General features: G+C 37.7%; 1 protein-coding gene across 3 annotated transcripts in view; it reads left to right on the forward strand.

Moving 5' to 3' along the window:
• pabpc1l (poly(A) binding protein, cytoplasmic 1-like) overlaps positions 1–17,052 on the forward strand; it is a 22,584-nt gene that overhangs the window by 3,496 nt on the left and 2,036 nt on the right. For 2 of the 3 annotated variants that reach the window (XM_016505320.1, XM_016505321.1), the window contains exons 5-12: positions 590–729; positions 919–1,013; positions 1,083–1,220; positions 1,382–1,477; positions 2,222–2,491; positions 2,592–2,673; positions 3,717–3,836; positions 4,255–4,394. In XM_016505320.1, the coding sequence (XP_016360806.1) occupies positions 590–729; positions 919–1,013; positions 1,083–1,220; positions 1,382–1,477; positions 2,222–2,491; positions 2,592–2,673; positions 3,717–3,836; positions 4,255–4,394 (1,081 nt within the window). The remainder of the gene's footprint in view (positions 1–589; positions 730–918; positions 1,014–1,082; positions 1,221–1,381; positions 1,478–2,221; positions 2,492–2,591; positions 2,674–3,716; positions 3,837–4,254; positions 4,395–17,052) is intronic. The other variant, XM_016505322.1, reaches the window with a different exon arrangement.

Genomic DNA, 17,052 nt, shown 5'->3' on the forward strand with positions numbered 1-17,052 from the left:
AGTCCAGCCCAGGGTCATCACATGTGGTTGCCGCTCCTTCGTCGAATCCGCCGGCTGCGCCGTTCTCAACCCCACCGCCTCTGCTCACTCTAGCCCGGCCTCAGCTCACGCTAAGCCGGGGCTTCCGCTAGGCTGCTGTGTTTTTCGTTGTGAAAGCGAAACTACTTGTTTCTGTTGTTTCTTGTTTCTACTTGAAACTGTTTGGTCTTCCAAAAGAGGACACGACTACAACTCAGTGGTTAAGTTGTATTTACAACACTGTTCCAGAACAGTTTAACCCAAATGCGTTTCAAAAAGGCGGGACATAGAGGAGAAACAATAATGTACAGTATGTGGAAAATGTGGTTTTTGAACTTTAAAACGCATAAACACATTTCATTACACCAAATACACAAAATAATGTTATTTTTAGCGGCATCATATGACCCCTTTAATTTGTGCTTTGAGGTTTGTCCTTGTAAATGATATATGTTTTCTAAATTAAAAATATCAAAAACTTTACACCTTTATTTCAACTGCAGAACTGACATTCTTAGTTTTTTCCAGTATGGCTTTCTTTTTAGGTGTTTATTTCAATTGGCCTTTGCAGTTTTGTAGGGCATTTTAAGTCTCGTAAGGAGCGTGAGGCAGAGTTTGGAGCTAAAGCCATGGAGTTTACCAATGTGTACATTAAGAACTTCGGTGAAGATATTGACCGTGAGAAACTGAAGAGCATCTTCTCTGAATTTGGTAAGCAGTTTCATATGGGGATTTCTTGTAAAGATATCCTTTGGGAATATACAAGTGTGAAATATGCAGATGAACTTAAAGTATCAGCAGGGGTTTTTAATCTTTGACTTCAGATCTACAATTCGTCAGCAAGCACTTTTCATTAGGAATATTGATTCTGCTTCTTTTAAAGCTGGCTCTGGTTCACAGGTAAGACCCTTAGCGTCTGTGTAATGACAGATGAAAGGGGACGCTCTCGTGGCTTTGGATTTGTCAACTTTGAAAACCACGGAGATGCCAGGAGGGTAAGAAAACATTGTACTTTACATGTCGGTAGATATGGAGACTGAAGTCATTCCTTTTCTCTGTGGTAGGCAGTAACTGAAATGAATGGCAAAGAGCTGAATGGCAGAGTCCTGTATGTGGGCAGAGCTCAGAAAAGACTGGAGAGGCAGGGAGAACTCAAACGCAAGTTTGAGCAAATAAAGCAGGAACGCATACAACGCTACCAGGTACACACATATGCTTACCTGCATGGTAACTTGTATAAATCTGAAAACACAGCCAAAATTCAATATCGTCCTAATCGTATTAGAAGCATTTGCATATGCTCAACTGTGTTGATTTTTCAGCAGGAATATTTTGATGCATGCATTTTTTTGTTTGATTTTAGGGGGTTAATCTCTATGTAAAAAATCTAGATGACGGCATCGATGATGAGAAACTAAGGAAAGAGTTTGCACCTTATGGAACCATCACTAGTGCAAAGGTAATGTAAATCGCTCAAGAATACACATCTTACTAAATAGCAGCAAGGACAGGACAACAAACTACAAAATACAGTAAAAAGTGTGATAGGAGTCTAATATACATTTTTTTTTTAAATCGGACTTGAAGGTTATTAGTTATGAGGGAGTGATGTCAATTGTATAGTCACAATGCACAACTTTTCTGCTTTGTTAATCATGAAATCTTTTTTTTTTTTAAACAGATTTACAAAATTCATCACATTATGTTGGAATATCTGCAATTTTGTTTTAATTTGGAAAAAATACATCTTTTCAAAAAGCTATTTAGCCATTATTTTAGAAAACGCGCATTTGTTTTAGCTCCATGGTGACACACTTTTCAGCATAAAACCAATTCATAATTAATAAATTCCTACACACCTTTTTTCCATCTCATTGGAGATCCTGCTTCACCCATGTTGATTAACATTACCTTAAACTAAAACATACACTTTTGTTACTTGAAATAAAATTATTTATTTTTATATATATATATATTATACACTTTAAATAAGTAAAAACAAATTTTCACTAATATGAAAATAAAAACAAATTAAAAGTATTGATAAATGAATGACACTAAAATAATGCTAGTTTTACCTAAAAAATATATTGCATTAAAATGGTAGTTCTTATTGACAAAAAGGGAAATTCTCATATTTGTGCAATTTTACGTTGAGAGAAACTGAACAGTCTTGCTATTGATTTTCTTATATTTTGGATAGGTGATGACAGATGGAGGCCACAGTAGGGGCTTTGGCTTTGTGTGTTTTTCCTCTCCTGAAGAGGCCACGAAGGCAGTGACTGAGATGAATGGCCGTATCGTTAGCACTAAACCACTATACGTGGCTCTTGCCCAGAGAAAAGAGGAGCGAAAGGCAATCCTCACCAATCAGTACATGCAGAGACTAGCCAGCATTCGAGCCATTCCCAGCCCTGCCATACCCACCACCTACCAGCAGAGCTCCGGCTACTACATGACCTCTGTGCCGCAAGTGGGTGGAAGGGTTTATATGCATGTGTGGTTTTGAATGATGATTGCATTATCTGCATTACTTCTGCTGTGTGAACTTACATGCATATCTGCATTTCTAGCATCAGGTTCGCTCTTTTTACAACACCGTACCAAACCTGCGGCCTGTGCCACGCTGGACAGCTCAAGCACAGAGGACTCAAGGTAAAGATCTATTTACGTAACAATTTAGCAACAATTCTTGTTGGGCTCTGTGAAAAGTAAAAAGAAAAAGAAAAGTCATGCTCTGATTATTCACATGATTTAATGCTTTAAAAGTTAAACCCATTTGACAATACAATTCAATATATGCAGTAGCACTACAGATTTCATGTACTCTATCACATAATGCACTGTTGTTCAAAAGTTTGGGGTATTAAGGATTTATGCATTAAATTGATCATAAGTAACATGAAAGACATTTACATATAGATATTACACACAAAGGCTTTTTTTTTAAATCATTTTTGATCATGTGACACTGAAGACCGGGGTAATGATGCTGAAAATTCAGCTTTGCATCACAGGAATAAATTACATTTTAACATATTTGAATAGAAAACATTTCTTCAATAATTTTTTTTTAATTGTAATAATATTTCACAATATTACTATTTTTCAGTATTTTTGATTAAATAAATGCAGCCTTGGTGAGCATAAGACTTTATTTAAAAACATTGAAAAATCTTACCAACCCCAAACTTAATATTTTCCAATATGCAAAATACTTTCTTTGCCTAAATATTTCTTCTTGCATATACAATGCAGTACACACAGCTAGTGTTTCACATCTTGTATATGAATCTTTTTTTTTTTTTATCCTAAACCTAATGAACCTAAAGATAATTTTTATAGTCTTTTAAGATGAAGTTAAATTTATCCAAAGCTTTCTGATGTATAGATAGATAAACGCTCTGGTTTTTTCAAAATTAAACAAGAATAACTGTTACGTGGAATACATTTAAGACAATATTTTGTGTCTGTTTTTGGTCCTCTCTCTGCCCTTTTGTTTTCCGTCTTTGTGCACTTACTGTAGAGAACTGATTATTAATAGAGGGTGATTCCTGTTTCTATGAGCAATACTGTAGTTTTATTACATGCCACTAATATCATTCAAATACACATTTCCTTTTTTTTTTTATTTATTTATTTTTTTTAACCTCTGTGTTTGTTTTGTATTTGTTAATTTCTGTTATTGGCTGCATTAGCTCCATTTACAGCTCAGTTTGTGAGACAAGCGGTGCCCCGCAGGCCCTCTACCACCATCAGCACAGTCCGCCAGGCCTCCACTCAGGTTCCTCACATTATTAACAACACCCAGCGAATGGGTAAGGCTCTGTGTTTATTTTAAACCTACATTGTGGGGTCAAAATGTTCCCACAAGCATAGTAAAACTTGAAATCCACTAAACCGTGGGGACCAGCCAATCCTCACAGTGTTGAAAACAAACTAATAAACATGCTAAGTTAGCCAAATATAAAAACAATGCCAGCAGAAAGTCCCCACAATAATAAAAAAAACAAATGTGTGTTGTAAAGGTGTGTATTTGTATACAAGTTCTTTAAAAAAATGGGAAATGGGCCTTATGCATTGTGTATCTCTTGTCTCTCAATTACTTTGAACTATATGTTAAAATGTAAAATTATGAGCTAGAGTTGACGAATGTTAGTGTCATCCTGAATGGTCTGTTTCTAGCTGGAATGTGAATCATCTTTTCTTGTTGTACCTGTTTTTCTCTTGACTTAGCCAACATTGGCACACAGACTGCAGGTGGGAGAACTGCAGGAGCCGGAGCTGTAGTCAGAGGAGCCAGTCAATACAAATACTCAGCAGGAGTGCGAAATGTGCAGCAGGTCATCAGTGCTCCAGCTCCTGTCATCCACCAGGTAACATGTACATGCACACCTGTATTTTTTTCATTCTGTACTCAAGTTGAACTCGGTCATGGAGCAGCGCTTGCAGCTATGCCATTCGAACCTGGAGCTACTTTAGGGACCGTTTGAAGAGAAATGCAAGATAAAGTGTAACGGACTGGAACCATAGACTGTAAAAAAAAAAAAAAACGTATGGCTGCTGTTATCTTGCACCAATGACGTCATTTGGCGTCAAAGTCTCCACAGTAGTGATCAATGAGCTGGCGCTTTGGGTCACGTAATTTGGTCGTTTACATGGAGAGGGCGGGGTTTATGCTGCAATTGGTGCATTCAATTCATGAAAGTGAAAGTTATGTGTGGCCAAGTATGGTGTCCCGTTGTGCTCTGCATTTAACCCATCCAAGTGCACACATCGTGAACACACCCAGAGAAGAGGGCACCTCAGTGGTGGTTATTGAAGGTGGAAGAGAGTGCTGTTCATTCACTCCCCCACCTACAATCCGTGACTTGAACTCCCGACCATTGGGTTACAAGTCCGACTCTCTAACTCTCTAACCCATATGTCACTTTCATGTAGGAAAGATCGTATTTTACATTTTCAGGTTTCATTGGCTGATGAATAAAATGTTTCAGATACCATAATTTAATTGACTGCTGGACAAAATGTTTCCCGAAACTGCCATGAAACCATTATAACCACGTGCTCGTAATAAACGTCTCCTGACTGATAGAAGTGCCAAAAGGAGACTGAAAATCATCGGATCGCTTCAGAACTCACTTGAGTAAACATTCTCTTTTTTTCAATGCTGCTCTTTGCAAGCCAGTACTTATTACTAGCAGTTGCTCTATTGGAATTACTATTGGAATAAGACTTAATTTGGGCTAGTAAGTGCAACAAGCTGGCAGAATAGGAAAAGCTTAAATTAAAGGCAGGGTAGGTGATTTGGTTCAAAACTTTTTTTGTTATGCTGGTTGAAAATCTCTTCATATCCCAATAGCAATCACTAAGTTAAGTGGTCTAAATTTATTTGTATGTATTTATATCGCCTGTGGAAGGCGTAGGACCATAAAATGTTCAGTCCGAACATTATGATAGGCTGTCCTGCCTGCCTGTCAAAATAAATTTGCATACCTCTGCATACCCTGTTTGCGTCGACATGATACGTCATCAGCGTGTTCCAGCGAGAATGAAAAGCATTATTATTGTAATATTATGCGCTTTGTACTGTAATGTTTTCTCACCGGTGAATGAGACCAAGCGGCAACCTTCCAGTCTTTCTCTTGAAACCAACACGGAAGTGACTTAAAGGGCACATATTATGCAAAATCCACTTTTACACGGTGTTTGGACATAAATGTGTGTTGGTAGTGTGAACACAACTACCCTACAATGATAAAAATCCACCCACTCATTTTTTTGATCCCTATTAAAACAAATCAGTCTCATTAGACAGGCTGTTTTGATTCTCTTAGCATTGTGACGTCACAATGTTTAGGCCCCGCCCACGACCGCTGACTGACAGTCCTGCATTACCGTAGTTTCCGCCCTCAGCGAGTTGTGTTTGCTTGTACGCTGTCCTCCATTTTCTTCGCTCTCGAGAAGCTGTAATGTCAACAATGTCTAGTAAGCAATCCCGGTGTTCTGTGTTTGGTAGTGATGGGAAGTCCGGTTCTTTTCCGTGAACCAGTTCTTTCGGACAGTTTATTTCAATGAACCGGTTCAAAAAACTGGTTCACCGGTTCTTTTACGTCATCACGTAATGACGTCAATTTTATCATCCCGGCAATTGAAAATACATTCAAAAACATTCAAATAAAGTAATTTGTAACCATAACTTAAAATAAATAGTAATAACCATCGTCATCATCATCATCTTGGATAAGTTTCTTACATTTACGTTTTGCAAAAGCACCCAATACTGGCACTGATGTGCAAACGCGGATGTCATGAAAAGAAAGAAAGTGAAGTCTTCATCAACTTTTTACAGAAACCGTAACCTTACAGAAATCCAGCTCATAAAGCTTAAAATATAACGTGCATACACAATAGTAAATACAGGTGCATCTCAATAAATTAGAATGTCGTGGAAAAGTTAATTTATTTCAGTAATTCAACTCAAATTGTGAAACTCGTGTATTAAATAAATTCAATGCACACAGACTAAAGTAGTTTAAGTCTTTGGTTCTTTTAATTGTGATGATTTTGGCTCGCATTTATCAAAATCCAACCAATTCACTATCTCAACAAATTAGAATACTTCATAAGACCAATAAAACTGCATTTGCACTTTCCAGTAAGTTTTATGTTATTAAATAAACTTCATTTCGTCAAATTCGCCCCCTCATTCAAGTCCTCGGTTCACTCGCGCGCATATGTTAATATCAGCATCAGTTTTCAGAAATAAACAGCTAGACAGATAGCTTCACGCATGCTCAGTATCTCCAGCTCATCATCGGTTCTCAGTGTCGATTGTCGACCGTGTCCGAAAGAAACGGTTCTCGGTTCAGTGTACTGGTGATTCGAGAACTGTTGACCCGAGAACTGCTGTAGCAGTGCCGTTCGTTCAGTAGTACACACATGCGCAGTATATCAGCTGCTCGTGCTCCTCTGTTCTCTGTCTGCACCGCATGTTTCAGTGCTGTTGGCAGGGCCGGATTTACCTCTTTTCGTGACATAGGTAAAACAAATTTTTGGGCCCCCCTTCCCTATTAATATAAAAGGCCTTATATTACCACCCAAGCTAACAAAAACATTTCTTAATCAGTGGAAACAGTTAGTGTTTTCTATCGCAATAAGCGCTTGCGTTCAGTCAATAAAAATCGAATGTAGTTCTTAATCAGTTTGAGAACTGAGAAAGACCATTCCATTAATAGGCGTGGCGACGTGGCCATAACCACTTCGGGAGTGCATTATTAAGTTGGCTTGAGAAAGCCAACTTACTGAAATGCTATTTAAACATTATTATTATTATTATTATTATTATGATCCTAAATTATGAACTCTAACTCCTCCTAGAGCTTTAACTGTACAGACTCCAAACTCAGCCCAGCTCTTCAGACTGATCTGACCGGGTGTGCTATATCTTTTCTAACTGATCAGACTTATGGTTTTCTTAAAAATGAATATTAAAAATCATAAAAATCCCATAGACTTACATTGAAAAGTCTCTGCTCACCTGAACATTCCGACAAACTCCAACTGTCAAAATTCAAATCTAAACACACTGAAGCCCATTAGACTCAATCAGACTTCCTTTCTATGTGCCATTTCTAACCCATTCAAACTCATTCAAACTCCTCTATCTGATTATTTATTTCTTTCTATCTATCTATCTATCATCTGACTATTTCTATCTATCTATATCTATCTGATTATTTCTATCTATCTATCATCTGATTCTTTCTATCTATCTATCATCTGACTCTTTCTATCTATCTATCTATCATCTGACTATTTCTATCTATCTATCATCTGACTATTTCTATCTATCTATCTATCTATCTGATTATCTATCATCTGATTATTTCTATCTACCTAGCTACCTATCTATCATCTGACTATTTCTATCCATCTATCTATCTGATTATTTCTATCTATCTATCTATGATCTGACTATTTCTATCTATCTATCCTAGCGACATGCTAATCATGTTAGAAACGTACTAGCAACATGCTAGTAGCATGCTAATCATGCTTGAAACATGCTAGTAACTTGCTAATCATGCTAGCGACATACTAGCCACTTGCTAATCATGCTAGTAACTTGCTAATCATGCTAACAACATGCTAGTAACTTGCTAATCATGCTAGCGACATGCTAGGCTAGTCACTTGCTAATCATGCTAGAAACATGCTAGCGACTTGTTAATCATGCTAGCAACATGCTAGTAGCATGCTAATCATGCTAGAAACATGCTAACGACATGCTAGTAACTTGTTAATCATGCTAGCAACATGCTAGTAACTTGCTGATCATGCTAGCGACATGCTAGTCACTTGCTAATCATGCTAGAAACATGCTAGTAACTTGTTAATCATGCTAGCAACATGCTAGTAACTTGCTGATCATGCTAGCGACATGCTAGTCACTTGCTAATCATGCTAGAAACATGCTAGTAACTTGTTAATCATGCTAGCAACATGCTAGTAACTTGCTGATCATGCTAGCGACATGCTAGTCACTTGCTAATCATGCTAGAAACATGCTAGCGACATGCCAGTAATAACAATAATAATAACTTGCTAATCATGCTAACGACATACTAGTCGCTTGCTAATAATGCTAGCAACATGCTAGTCACTTTTTAATCATGCTAGTAGCATGCTAATCATGCTAGAAACATGCTAGTAACTTGCTAATCATGCTAGAAACATGCTAGTCACTTGCTAATCATGTTAGAAATTGCTAGCGACATGCTAGTAACTTGCTAATCATGCTAGCGACATGCTAGTCACTTGCTAATCATGCTAGAAACATGCTAGCGACATGCTAGTAACTTGTTAATCATGCTAGCAACATGCTAGTAGCATGCTAATCATGCTAGAAACATGCTGGCGACATGCTAGTAACTTGTTAATCATGCTAGCGACATGCTAGTAATAATAACAATAATAATAACTTGTTAAACATGCTAACGACATACTAGTCGCTTGCTAATAATGCTAGCAACATGCTAGTCACATGCTAATCATGCTAGAAACATGCTAGCAATATGCTAGTAACTTGATAATCATGATAGGAGCATGCTAATAACTTGCTATTCATGCTAGCAACATGTTAGTTACTTGCTAATCATGCTAGCAAACATGCTAGTAACATGCTAATCATGCAAGAAACATGCTAGTGACATGCTAGTAACTTGTTAATCATGCTAGCTAGAAACATGCTAGTCACTTGCTAATCATGCTAGCAACAAGCTAGTAACATGCTAATCATGCTATAAACATGCTAGCAACATGCTAGTAACTTGCTAATCATGTTATGAACATACTAATAACATGCTAATCATGCAAGAAACATGCTAGTGACATGCTAGTAACTTGTTAATCATGCTAGCTAGAAACATGACTTGCTAATCAGGCTAGAAACATGCTAACGACATACTAGTCGCTTGCTAATAATGTTAGCAAAATGCTAGTAGCATGCTAATAATGATAGAAACATGCTAGTAACTTGCTAATCATGCTAGCGACATGCTAGTCACTTGTTAATCATGCTAGAAAATGCTAGCGACATGCTAGTAACTTGCTAATTATGCTAGCAACATGCTAGTCACTTGTTAATCATGCTAGTAGTATGCTAATCATGCTAGAAACATGTTAGCGACATGCTAGTAATTTGCTAATCATGCTAGCGACATGCTAGTCACTTGCTAATCATGCTAGCAACATGCTAGTCACTTGCTAATCATTCTAGAAACATGCTAGCGACATGCTAGTAATAACCATAACAATAACTTGCTAATCATGCTAACGACATACTAGTCGCTTGCTAGTCACTTTTTAATCATGCTAGCAAAATGCTAGTAGCATGCTAATCATGCTAGTAACTTGCTAATCATGCTAATCATGCTAGCATCATGCTAGTAGCATGCTAATCATGCTAGCAACATGTTAATCATGCTAGAAACATGCTAATCATGCTAGTTTGATTCTATCTATCTATCTTCAGTCTGATTCTATCTATCTATCTTCAGTCTGATTTTATCTATCTATCTATCTATCTTCAGTTTGATTCTATCTATCTATCTTCAGTCTGATTCTATTTATCTATCTATCTTTAGTCTGATTCTATTTATCTATTTTCAGTCTGATTCTATCTATCTATCTATTATCTGACAATCTATCTATCTATCATCTGGCAATCTATCTATCTATCATCTGACAATCTATCTATCTATCTATCTATCTATCTATCTATCATCTGACAATCTATCTATCTATCTATCTATCTATCAATCATCTGACTATTTCTATCTATCTATCTATCTATCATCTGACTATTTCTATCTATCTATCATCTGACTTTCTATCTATTATCTGACTATTTCTTTCTTTTTTCTCTTTCTTTCTATCTATCTATCTATCTATCTATCTATCATCTTACTATATCTATCTATCTATCTATCATCTGACTATTTCTATCTATCTATCATCTGACTTTCTATCTATTATCTGACTATTTCTTTCTTTTTTCTCTTTCTTTCTATCTATCTATCTATCTATCTATCTATCTATCTATCATCTGACAATCTATCTATCTATCTATCATCTGACTCTTGATACACACACTCTTTAAGGATTATATTAACCCAATTAATATCATCTCAGCATATTTATGAGGGAAGTCGTGGCCTAATGGTTAGAGAGTCGGACTTGTAACCCAAAGGTTGTGGGTTGCAGCACCCCCAACTGCTCCCCGGGCGCTGCAGCATAAATGGCTGCCCACTGCTCCGGGTGTGTGTTCACGGTGTGTGTGTGTTCACTGCTGTGTGTGTGCACTTTGGATGGGTTAAATGCAGAGCACTAATTCCTAGTATGGGTCACCATACTTGGCCACATGTCACGTCACACTTCTATTTCTTTCTTTTTTCTTTCTTTCTCTTTCTTTTTATCTATCATCTGACTATATCTATCTATCTATCCTAGCGATATCTTAATCATGCTAGAAATCTATCTATCCTAGCGACATGGTAATCATGCTAGAAATGTACAAACAACATGCTAGTAACTTGCTAATCATGCTAGCGACATGCTAGTCACTTTGCTAATCATACTAGCAAGATGATAGTAGCATGCTAATCATGCTAGAAACATGCTAGTAACTTGGTAATCATGCTAGCAACATGCTAGTCACTTGTTAATCATGCTAGAAACATGCTAGTTACTTGCTAATCATGCTAGAAACATGCTAGTGATATGCTAGTAACTTGGTAATCATGCTAGCAACATGCTAGTCACTTCTTAATCATGCTAGAAACATGCTAGTTACTTGCTAATCATGCTAGAAACATGCTAGTGATATGCTAGTAACTTGCTAATCATGCTAGTAACTTGCTAATCATGCTAACAACATACTAGTGGCTCGTTAATAATGCTAGCAACATGCTAGTAGCATGCTAATCATGCTAGCGACATGCTAGTAACTTGTTAATCATGTTAATGACATGCTAGTCACTTGTTAATCATGCTAGCAACATGCTAATCATGCTAGAAACATGCTAGCAACATGCTAGTAACTTGCTAATCATGCTAGCGACATGCTAGTCACTTGATAATCATGCTAACAACATACTAGTGGCTAGCATGCTAATCGTGCTAGAAACATGCTAGCAACATTTTAGTAACTTGCTAATCATGCTAGCAACATGCTAGCAACACCTTAGCAACCACCCCGGGTACCCCAGCAACACCCTAGCAACCACCCCGAGTACCTTAGCAACCGCATAGCAACAACTTAGCAACCACCCTGTGTACCCTAGCAACCACCCCGAGTACCTTAGCAACCGCATAGCAACATCTTAGCAACCACCCTGTGTACCCTAGCAACCACCCCGAGTACCTTAGCAACCGCATAGCAACATCTTAGCAACCACCCTGTGTACCCTAGCAACCACCCCGAGTACCTTAGCAACCGCATAGCAACATCTTAGCAACCACCCTGTGTACCCTAGCAACCACCCCGAGTACCTTAGCAACCGCATAGCAACACCTTAGCAACCACCCCGGGTACCCTAGCAAAACCCTAGCAACCGCCTGAGTACCTTAACAACCGCATAGCAACACTAGCAAGATGCTAGTCACTTATTAATCATGCTAGCAACATGCTAGTAACTTGCTAATGATGCTAGCAACATGCTAGTCATTTGCTTATGCTAGAAACATGCTAGCGACATGCTAGTAACTTGCTAATCATGCTAATGAAATGCTAGTCACTTGTTAATCATGTTAACAACATGCTAGTCACTTGCTAATCATGCTAGCAACATGCTATCTACATCTATCTATCTATTTATCATCTCTGACAGAGATTATTTTTTTCTATCTATCTATCTGACTATTTCTATCTATCTATCTAATAGTAGCATGCTAATCATGCTAGAAACATGTTAGCAACATGCTAGTCACTTACTAATCATGCTAACGACATGTTAGTAACTTGCTAATGATGCTAGCAACATGCTAGTAACTTGCTAATGATGCTAGCAACATGCTAGTCACTTGCTAATGCTAGCAAGATGCTAGTCACTTGTTAATCATGCTAGCAACATGATAGTAGCATGCTAATCATGCTAGAAACATGCTAGTAACTTGCTAATCATGCTAACGACATGCTATTCACTTGTTAATCATGCTAGTCACATGTTAATCATGCTAGCGACATGCGAGTCACTTGCTAATCATGCTAGCAACATGCTATCTACATCTATCTATCTATCTATCTCTGACAGAATGTACTGAAAACCATCAAACTTAAAAATGTTTAAACTCCTTAAACTTTTCAAACTTTCTGGTCCGGCTTTCTCAAGCCAACTTAAAGTTTGTCTTGACAAACTTTTTTATCTAGTTAATCATCTACAATTGTATATTAATGTTCAGTAAATAATCATTAACAAAACACTTTTAAATTACGTAGAATTGATTGTTATTATAAGTTACCAAATATTTGATCAAATCAGTCTCGTCACTCTTACGACCAAACTTTAAAAACTACATGATGAGGTGTTTTTTTCCCCCTCTCCAAACAGGTTTGGCAACCTTGCTGACAAAATGAAAGTGAATGCAGATTGTTTTACAGGCAACGTTTAAACTTGACAAACTTTTTTATCTAGTTTCTCTAATAATTTTAACGGCCTAGAGACATTTGACATGTTTCGGTCCTGAAATCTCGTGTATGTTGAACTAGCTAATTTTTTACGCACCTTATCCCAAACCTTACGTCGCAAATTCCAAAACGTCATTTTAGAGCTAATAACAGTGGCTTGAGCCATTGATATGCAGGCTAACGCAGTTATTAGAGAGAGAGACGGGGCAGCCGCAGCTCTGACAACAAGTTTGTGTCCGCATCTCCGCGCGAGTGCGTGTCTGTACTGTGTGGGCGTCTGTGAGAGAGAACATAAAATAATACCATTTTAAAATAAATTTTACATTTAAAAATAATAAATTAATAAGCATTTGTGTGCGCGTATGTTATTGAAGTATTTTAATTGATCAGTGTCATGCTGGTAAGATTAGTTAGCGGCGCTGATAGTTCGGTGGCGCTAGCAAACACGTCCTCCCTGCGCTGTCGAGTCGGTGGCGTGGCTCGGTCCATTGAGACGCGCCGATTACAGGTCAGCGTGGTGCGAGCTCTTTAACCTCGCGCTGTTTTGTCACACTTTTTGGTGTTTGGCTTCCCATGTATACGGCTGAACACCGGTTTTCTCGCTCGGTCATGTTGTTTCTACTGGCTGCTTATTACTGTAGGTGTGCGATGTAGACATGTGGGGGAATATGCAGCTCATTTGCATTTAAAGTGATGCACACCAAAATAGTTTTTTTAGACATGCCCCAAAAATGACATTTTCCAGATGTTATAATAAATGATCTGTGGGGTATTTTAAGCTGAAACTTCACAGACACATTCTGGGAACACCCAAGACCAATATTACATCTTATAAAAAGGGGCATAATAGGTGTCCTTTAAACTGCAATTCATTGACTGGCTCCAAAAGGGAATCAATCCCATAGACCCAACCCCCCCATGTTAAAATGCCCAATTTTACAGCAGAAAAAAATGTTTACAGCCTGGTACAAAAATGGGTTTTGGTCTATATAGTAGGGATGCACAGAATGTTTGGCAACCTAAATTATTTGGCCGAAAATAGCAAAAAAAAGCTCTTATAAAAACAGCTGAATAAGAGAAAAGACTGAATAAACTGCCGAACAATGACGTGACGCTATCAAATAGCAACCAGTGCAAAGTGACACATTACGCCACAACAGCTAAAAAGTCTGTCTACACTGGATGCGACAAAGCGACAGTTGAAAATCATTTGAAATTTGTGTCAATACGTCATAAATAGAACGCGGCAGCAGTTTACTGTCAGGGATTTGTCGTGCTTTTGTCGCAGGATTTTGTCATTACTCGTCAGTTGCTCACACATTTTTATGATTTTTTACAAGGCATGTGACAAAGTGATACGTGTGACGTATTCGTAATGAGACTCATTTATAAATCTGCTGTTGTCAACAAAAAGCATTGAGGTCTTCCTGCGCGTTTCCGCCAAAATAAAAGTTGAGAAAAAGAAAGAACTCCATCGACATTCATAAATGTTAGTATTGTAATTTTACTGTTGTTCTGAAAAAATAAAAAAGTAAGACAATTACAACCGCTCTGTTAATACATTTATTATAACCTACACACATAGTGTTCAAATTGGGATCTGTAATATTTTCTAATGTTTTAAAAAGTCTCTTCTCAGCAAGGCTGCTTTTATTTGTACAGTAAAAAAAATACATGCCTGATTCAAGAAGGAGGTCTGACGGCCAAAAAATATTATTTTACTAACTCATTCATTTTAAGTTAAATTGTTATTTGTTGGTATAATGTCTGCTAGAATGTAAAAAAAAATGTTCAGTGTTAAATATAAAAAAAAAATATATATTTATTAAAAAAAATGTTTTTTTTTTAATTGATTTTTTTCTTTGAAAAGCAAGACAAAACAGTAAAAAGCACATTTTGGCTATTTAATTTATGCAATGGTGAAAAAAAAATTGGCAAAATACATGGGGTGGGGGGGAAACTCGAAAAACCGTGTTCGGTATTCGGCCCAGTGTTTCATTTTGTTAGGTTTCGGCTTCGGCCAAGAATTTATTTGTGCATCCCTACTATATAGCTAATTTTGCCCTTCATGACATGAACTCGTCCGTTTAATTTATATTACGCCTTAAAGTTCTGCTTATTAAGGGAGTGGCCACTTGAGTGACAGGTTTCGATTATCCGGGAGTGACGCGCTGCCAAGATGGCAACGGCTGGCGACGCCCATTTTAGTCTTCAAAACCCTACCTTTAAGAAATTAGATCCGAATTTGCTATTTATCTGCTTATGCAGTAAAATACTTAAACTTAAGACCGAAGTGACGTTTCTATTAGTAAACAAAGGCATATCCTATACTCGAGCGCCACCTAGTGGCAGAGAAAGACATAACGTCCCGCCTCTTTGCCCTTGGCGCTGCCAAGATGGCAACAGCTGGGCTTCAAAAATGCTCTTCAGAATCCTACAGGTGACGTCACGGACACTACATCCATGTTTTATTCAGTCTATGATCCAGACATAACTTTTATACCCTCTAGCGGTGAACTGAGACATTACAGTTTAAACTAAAGCAACCAAAACAAGCTATCAAGTTTTGCATTGCTCCTTAGAACCTCAAATCACATTTCTGTAGATTTGTGGATGATCTGATGTCTGTCTCTGTATGTAATGGTCTTAAGTGAGCGAGGGAAGCTGCTGTAATGTAGATAATGTAGAGTTGTGTGGAGCTGTGCTGGGAAACATGAACAGTGACAAAAGGCTAACATGTTAGCTCACTTACCTTTTGATAAAACTTGTGACAAAACTTGACTTCGTTTCACTGTAATGTAATGTGTAGATTTCATAACATTAATAAAAAAGTAGTAGGTTCACATTAAGGAATCATTAAATGACCTTGCTAATGTACATACATTTCAGACACAACATTGTGCTCTATTTTTGTAGTGAATTGTGCTATAACTTAAGGCTATAAACATCTGTTTTTGCTGATTAGGAGATCCCGCTTGTGGCAGATGGAGGCGCTGTAGCCTCTAACTTTATAAAAGAAGTTAAATATAAAGCAAAGACCTTTGGATGCTTCTGGTGTAATGGTCTCACACGAGTCACGAGAGCAGTCCTGACGTTGGGGGTTGGGAGCTGCAGTGCTGGGGGAGGAGAACGGATCACATGACCTGAATGCGTCAGCACTGAGAGCCAATCCTACTGGCTAGAGGGCCGCCCTGATCCGCTGGCTTGCCTGTTTCTTGGCAGAAAAACATATATTACACCAAACATACAGTTTAAAGGATCAGAAATGAGTGTGAACACTGACATCTGTGTGTTGCAGCACATCAAATGTGCTTGTATTGTCCTGGTAAATGACTAAATCATGGTTTAACCACTCACCACCTTCGAGAACACTTTCCCGGAGACACTGCTATAAATAGCAGACGTCTAGACCACTTGTTCGTGCTTGCTTCGGCAGCACATATACTAAAATTGGAACGATACAGAGAAGATTAGCATGGCCCCTGCGCAAGGATGACACGCAAATTCGTGAAGCGTTCCTCATTTTTGAACGATTTTTATTCGTTAAATGTAATTAAGATGAAGCTGGATTTAAAAAAAAAGTATTTTTGACGTACATAAAGTGCCTAAAACATGCACGTATATCAAACTTTGTGAATTGACAGTGTGGAGGGACACGCAAATTCGTGAAGCGTTCCTCATTTTTGAACGATTTTTATTCGTTAAATGTAATTAAGATGAAGCTGGATTTAAAAAAAAAGTATTTTTGACGTACATAAAGTGCCTAAAACATGCACGTATATCAAACTTTGTGAATTGACAGTGTGGAGGCATTTTATTCACCATTTATTTATGATGAAGCAGAA

Source organism: Sinocyclocheilus anshuiensis, unplaced genomic scaffold, assembly GCF_001515605.1.
Source record: "Sinocyclocheilus anshuiensis isolate Anshui unplaced genomic scaffold, SAMN03320099.WGS_v1.1 scaffold366, whole genome shotgun sequence".
Lineage (NCBI taxonomy): Eukaryota > Metazoa > Chordata > Actinopteri > Cypriniformes > Cyprinidae > Sinocyclocheilus > Sinocyclocheilus anshuiensis.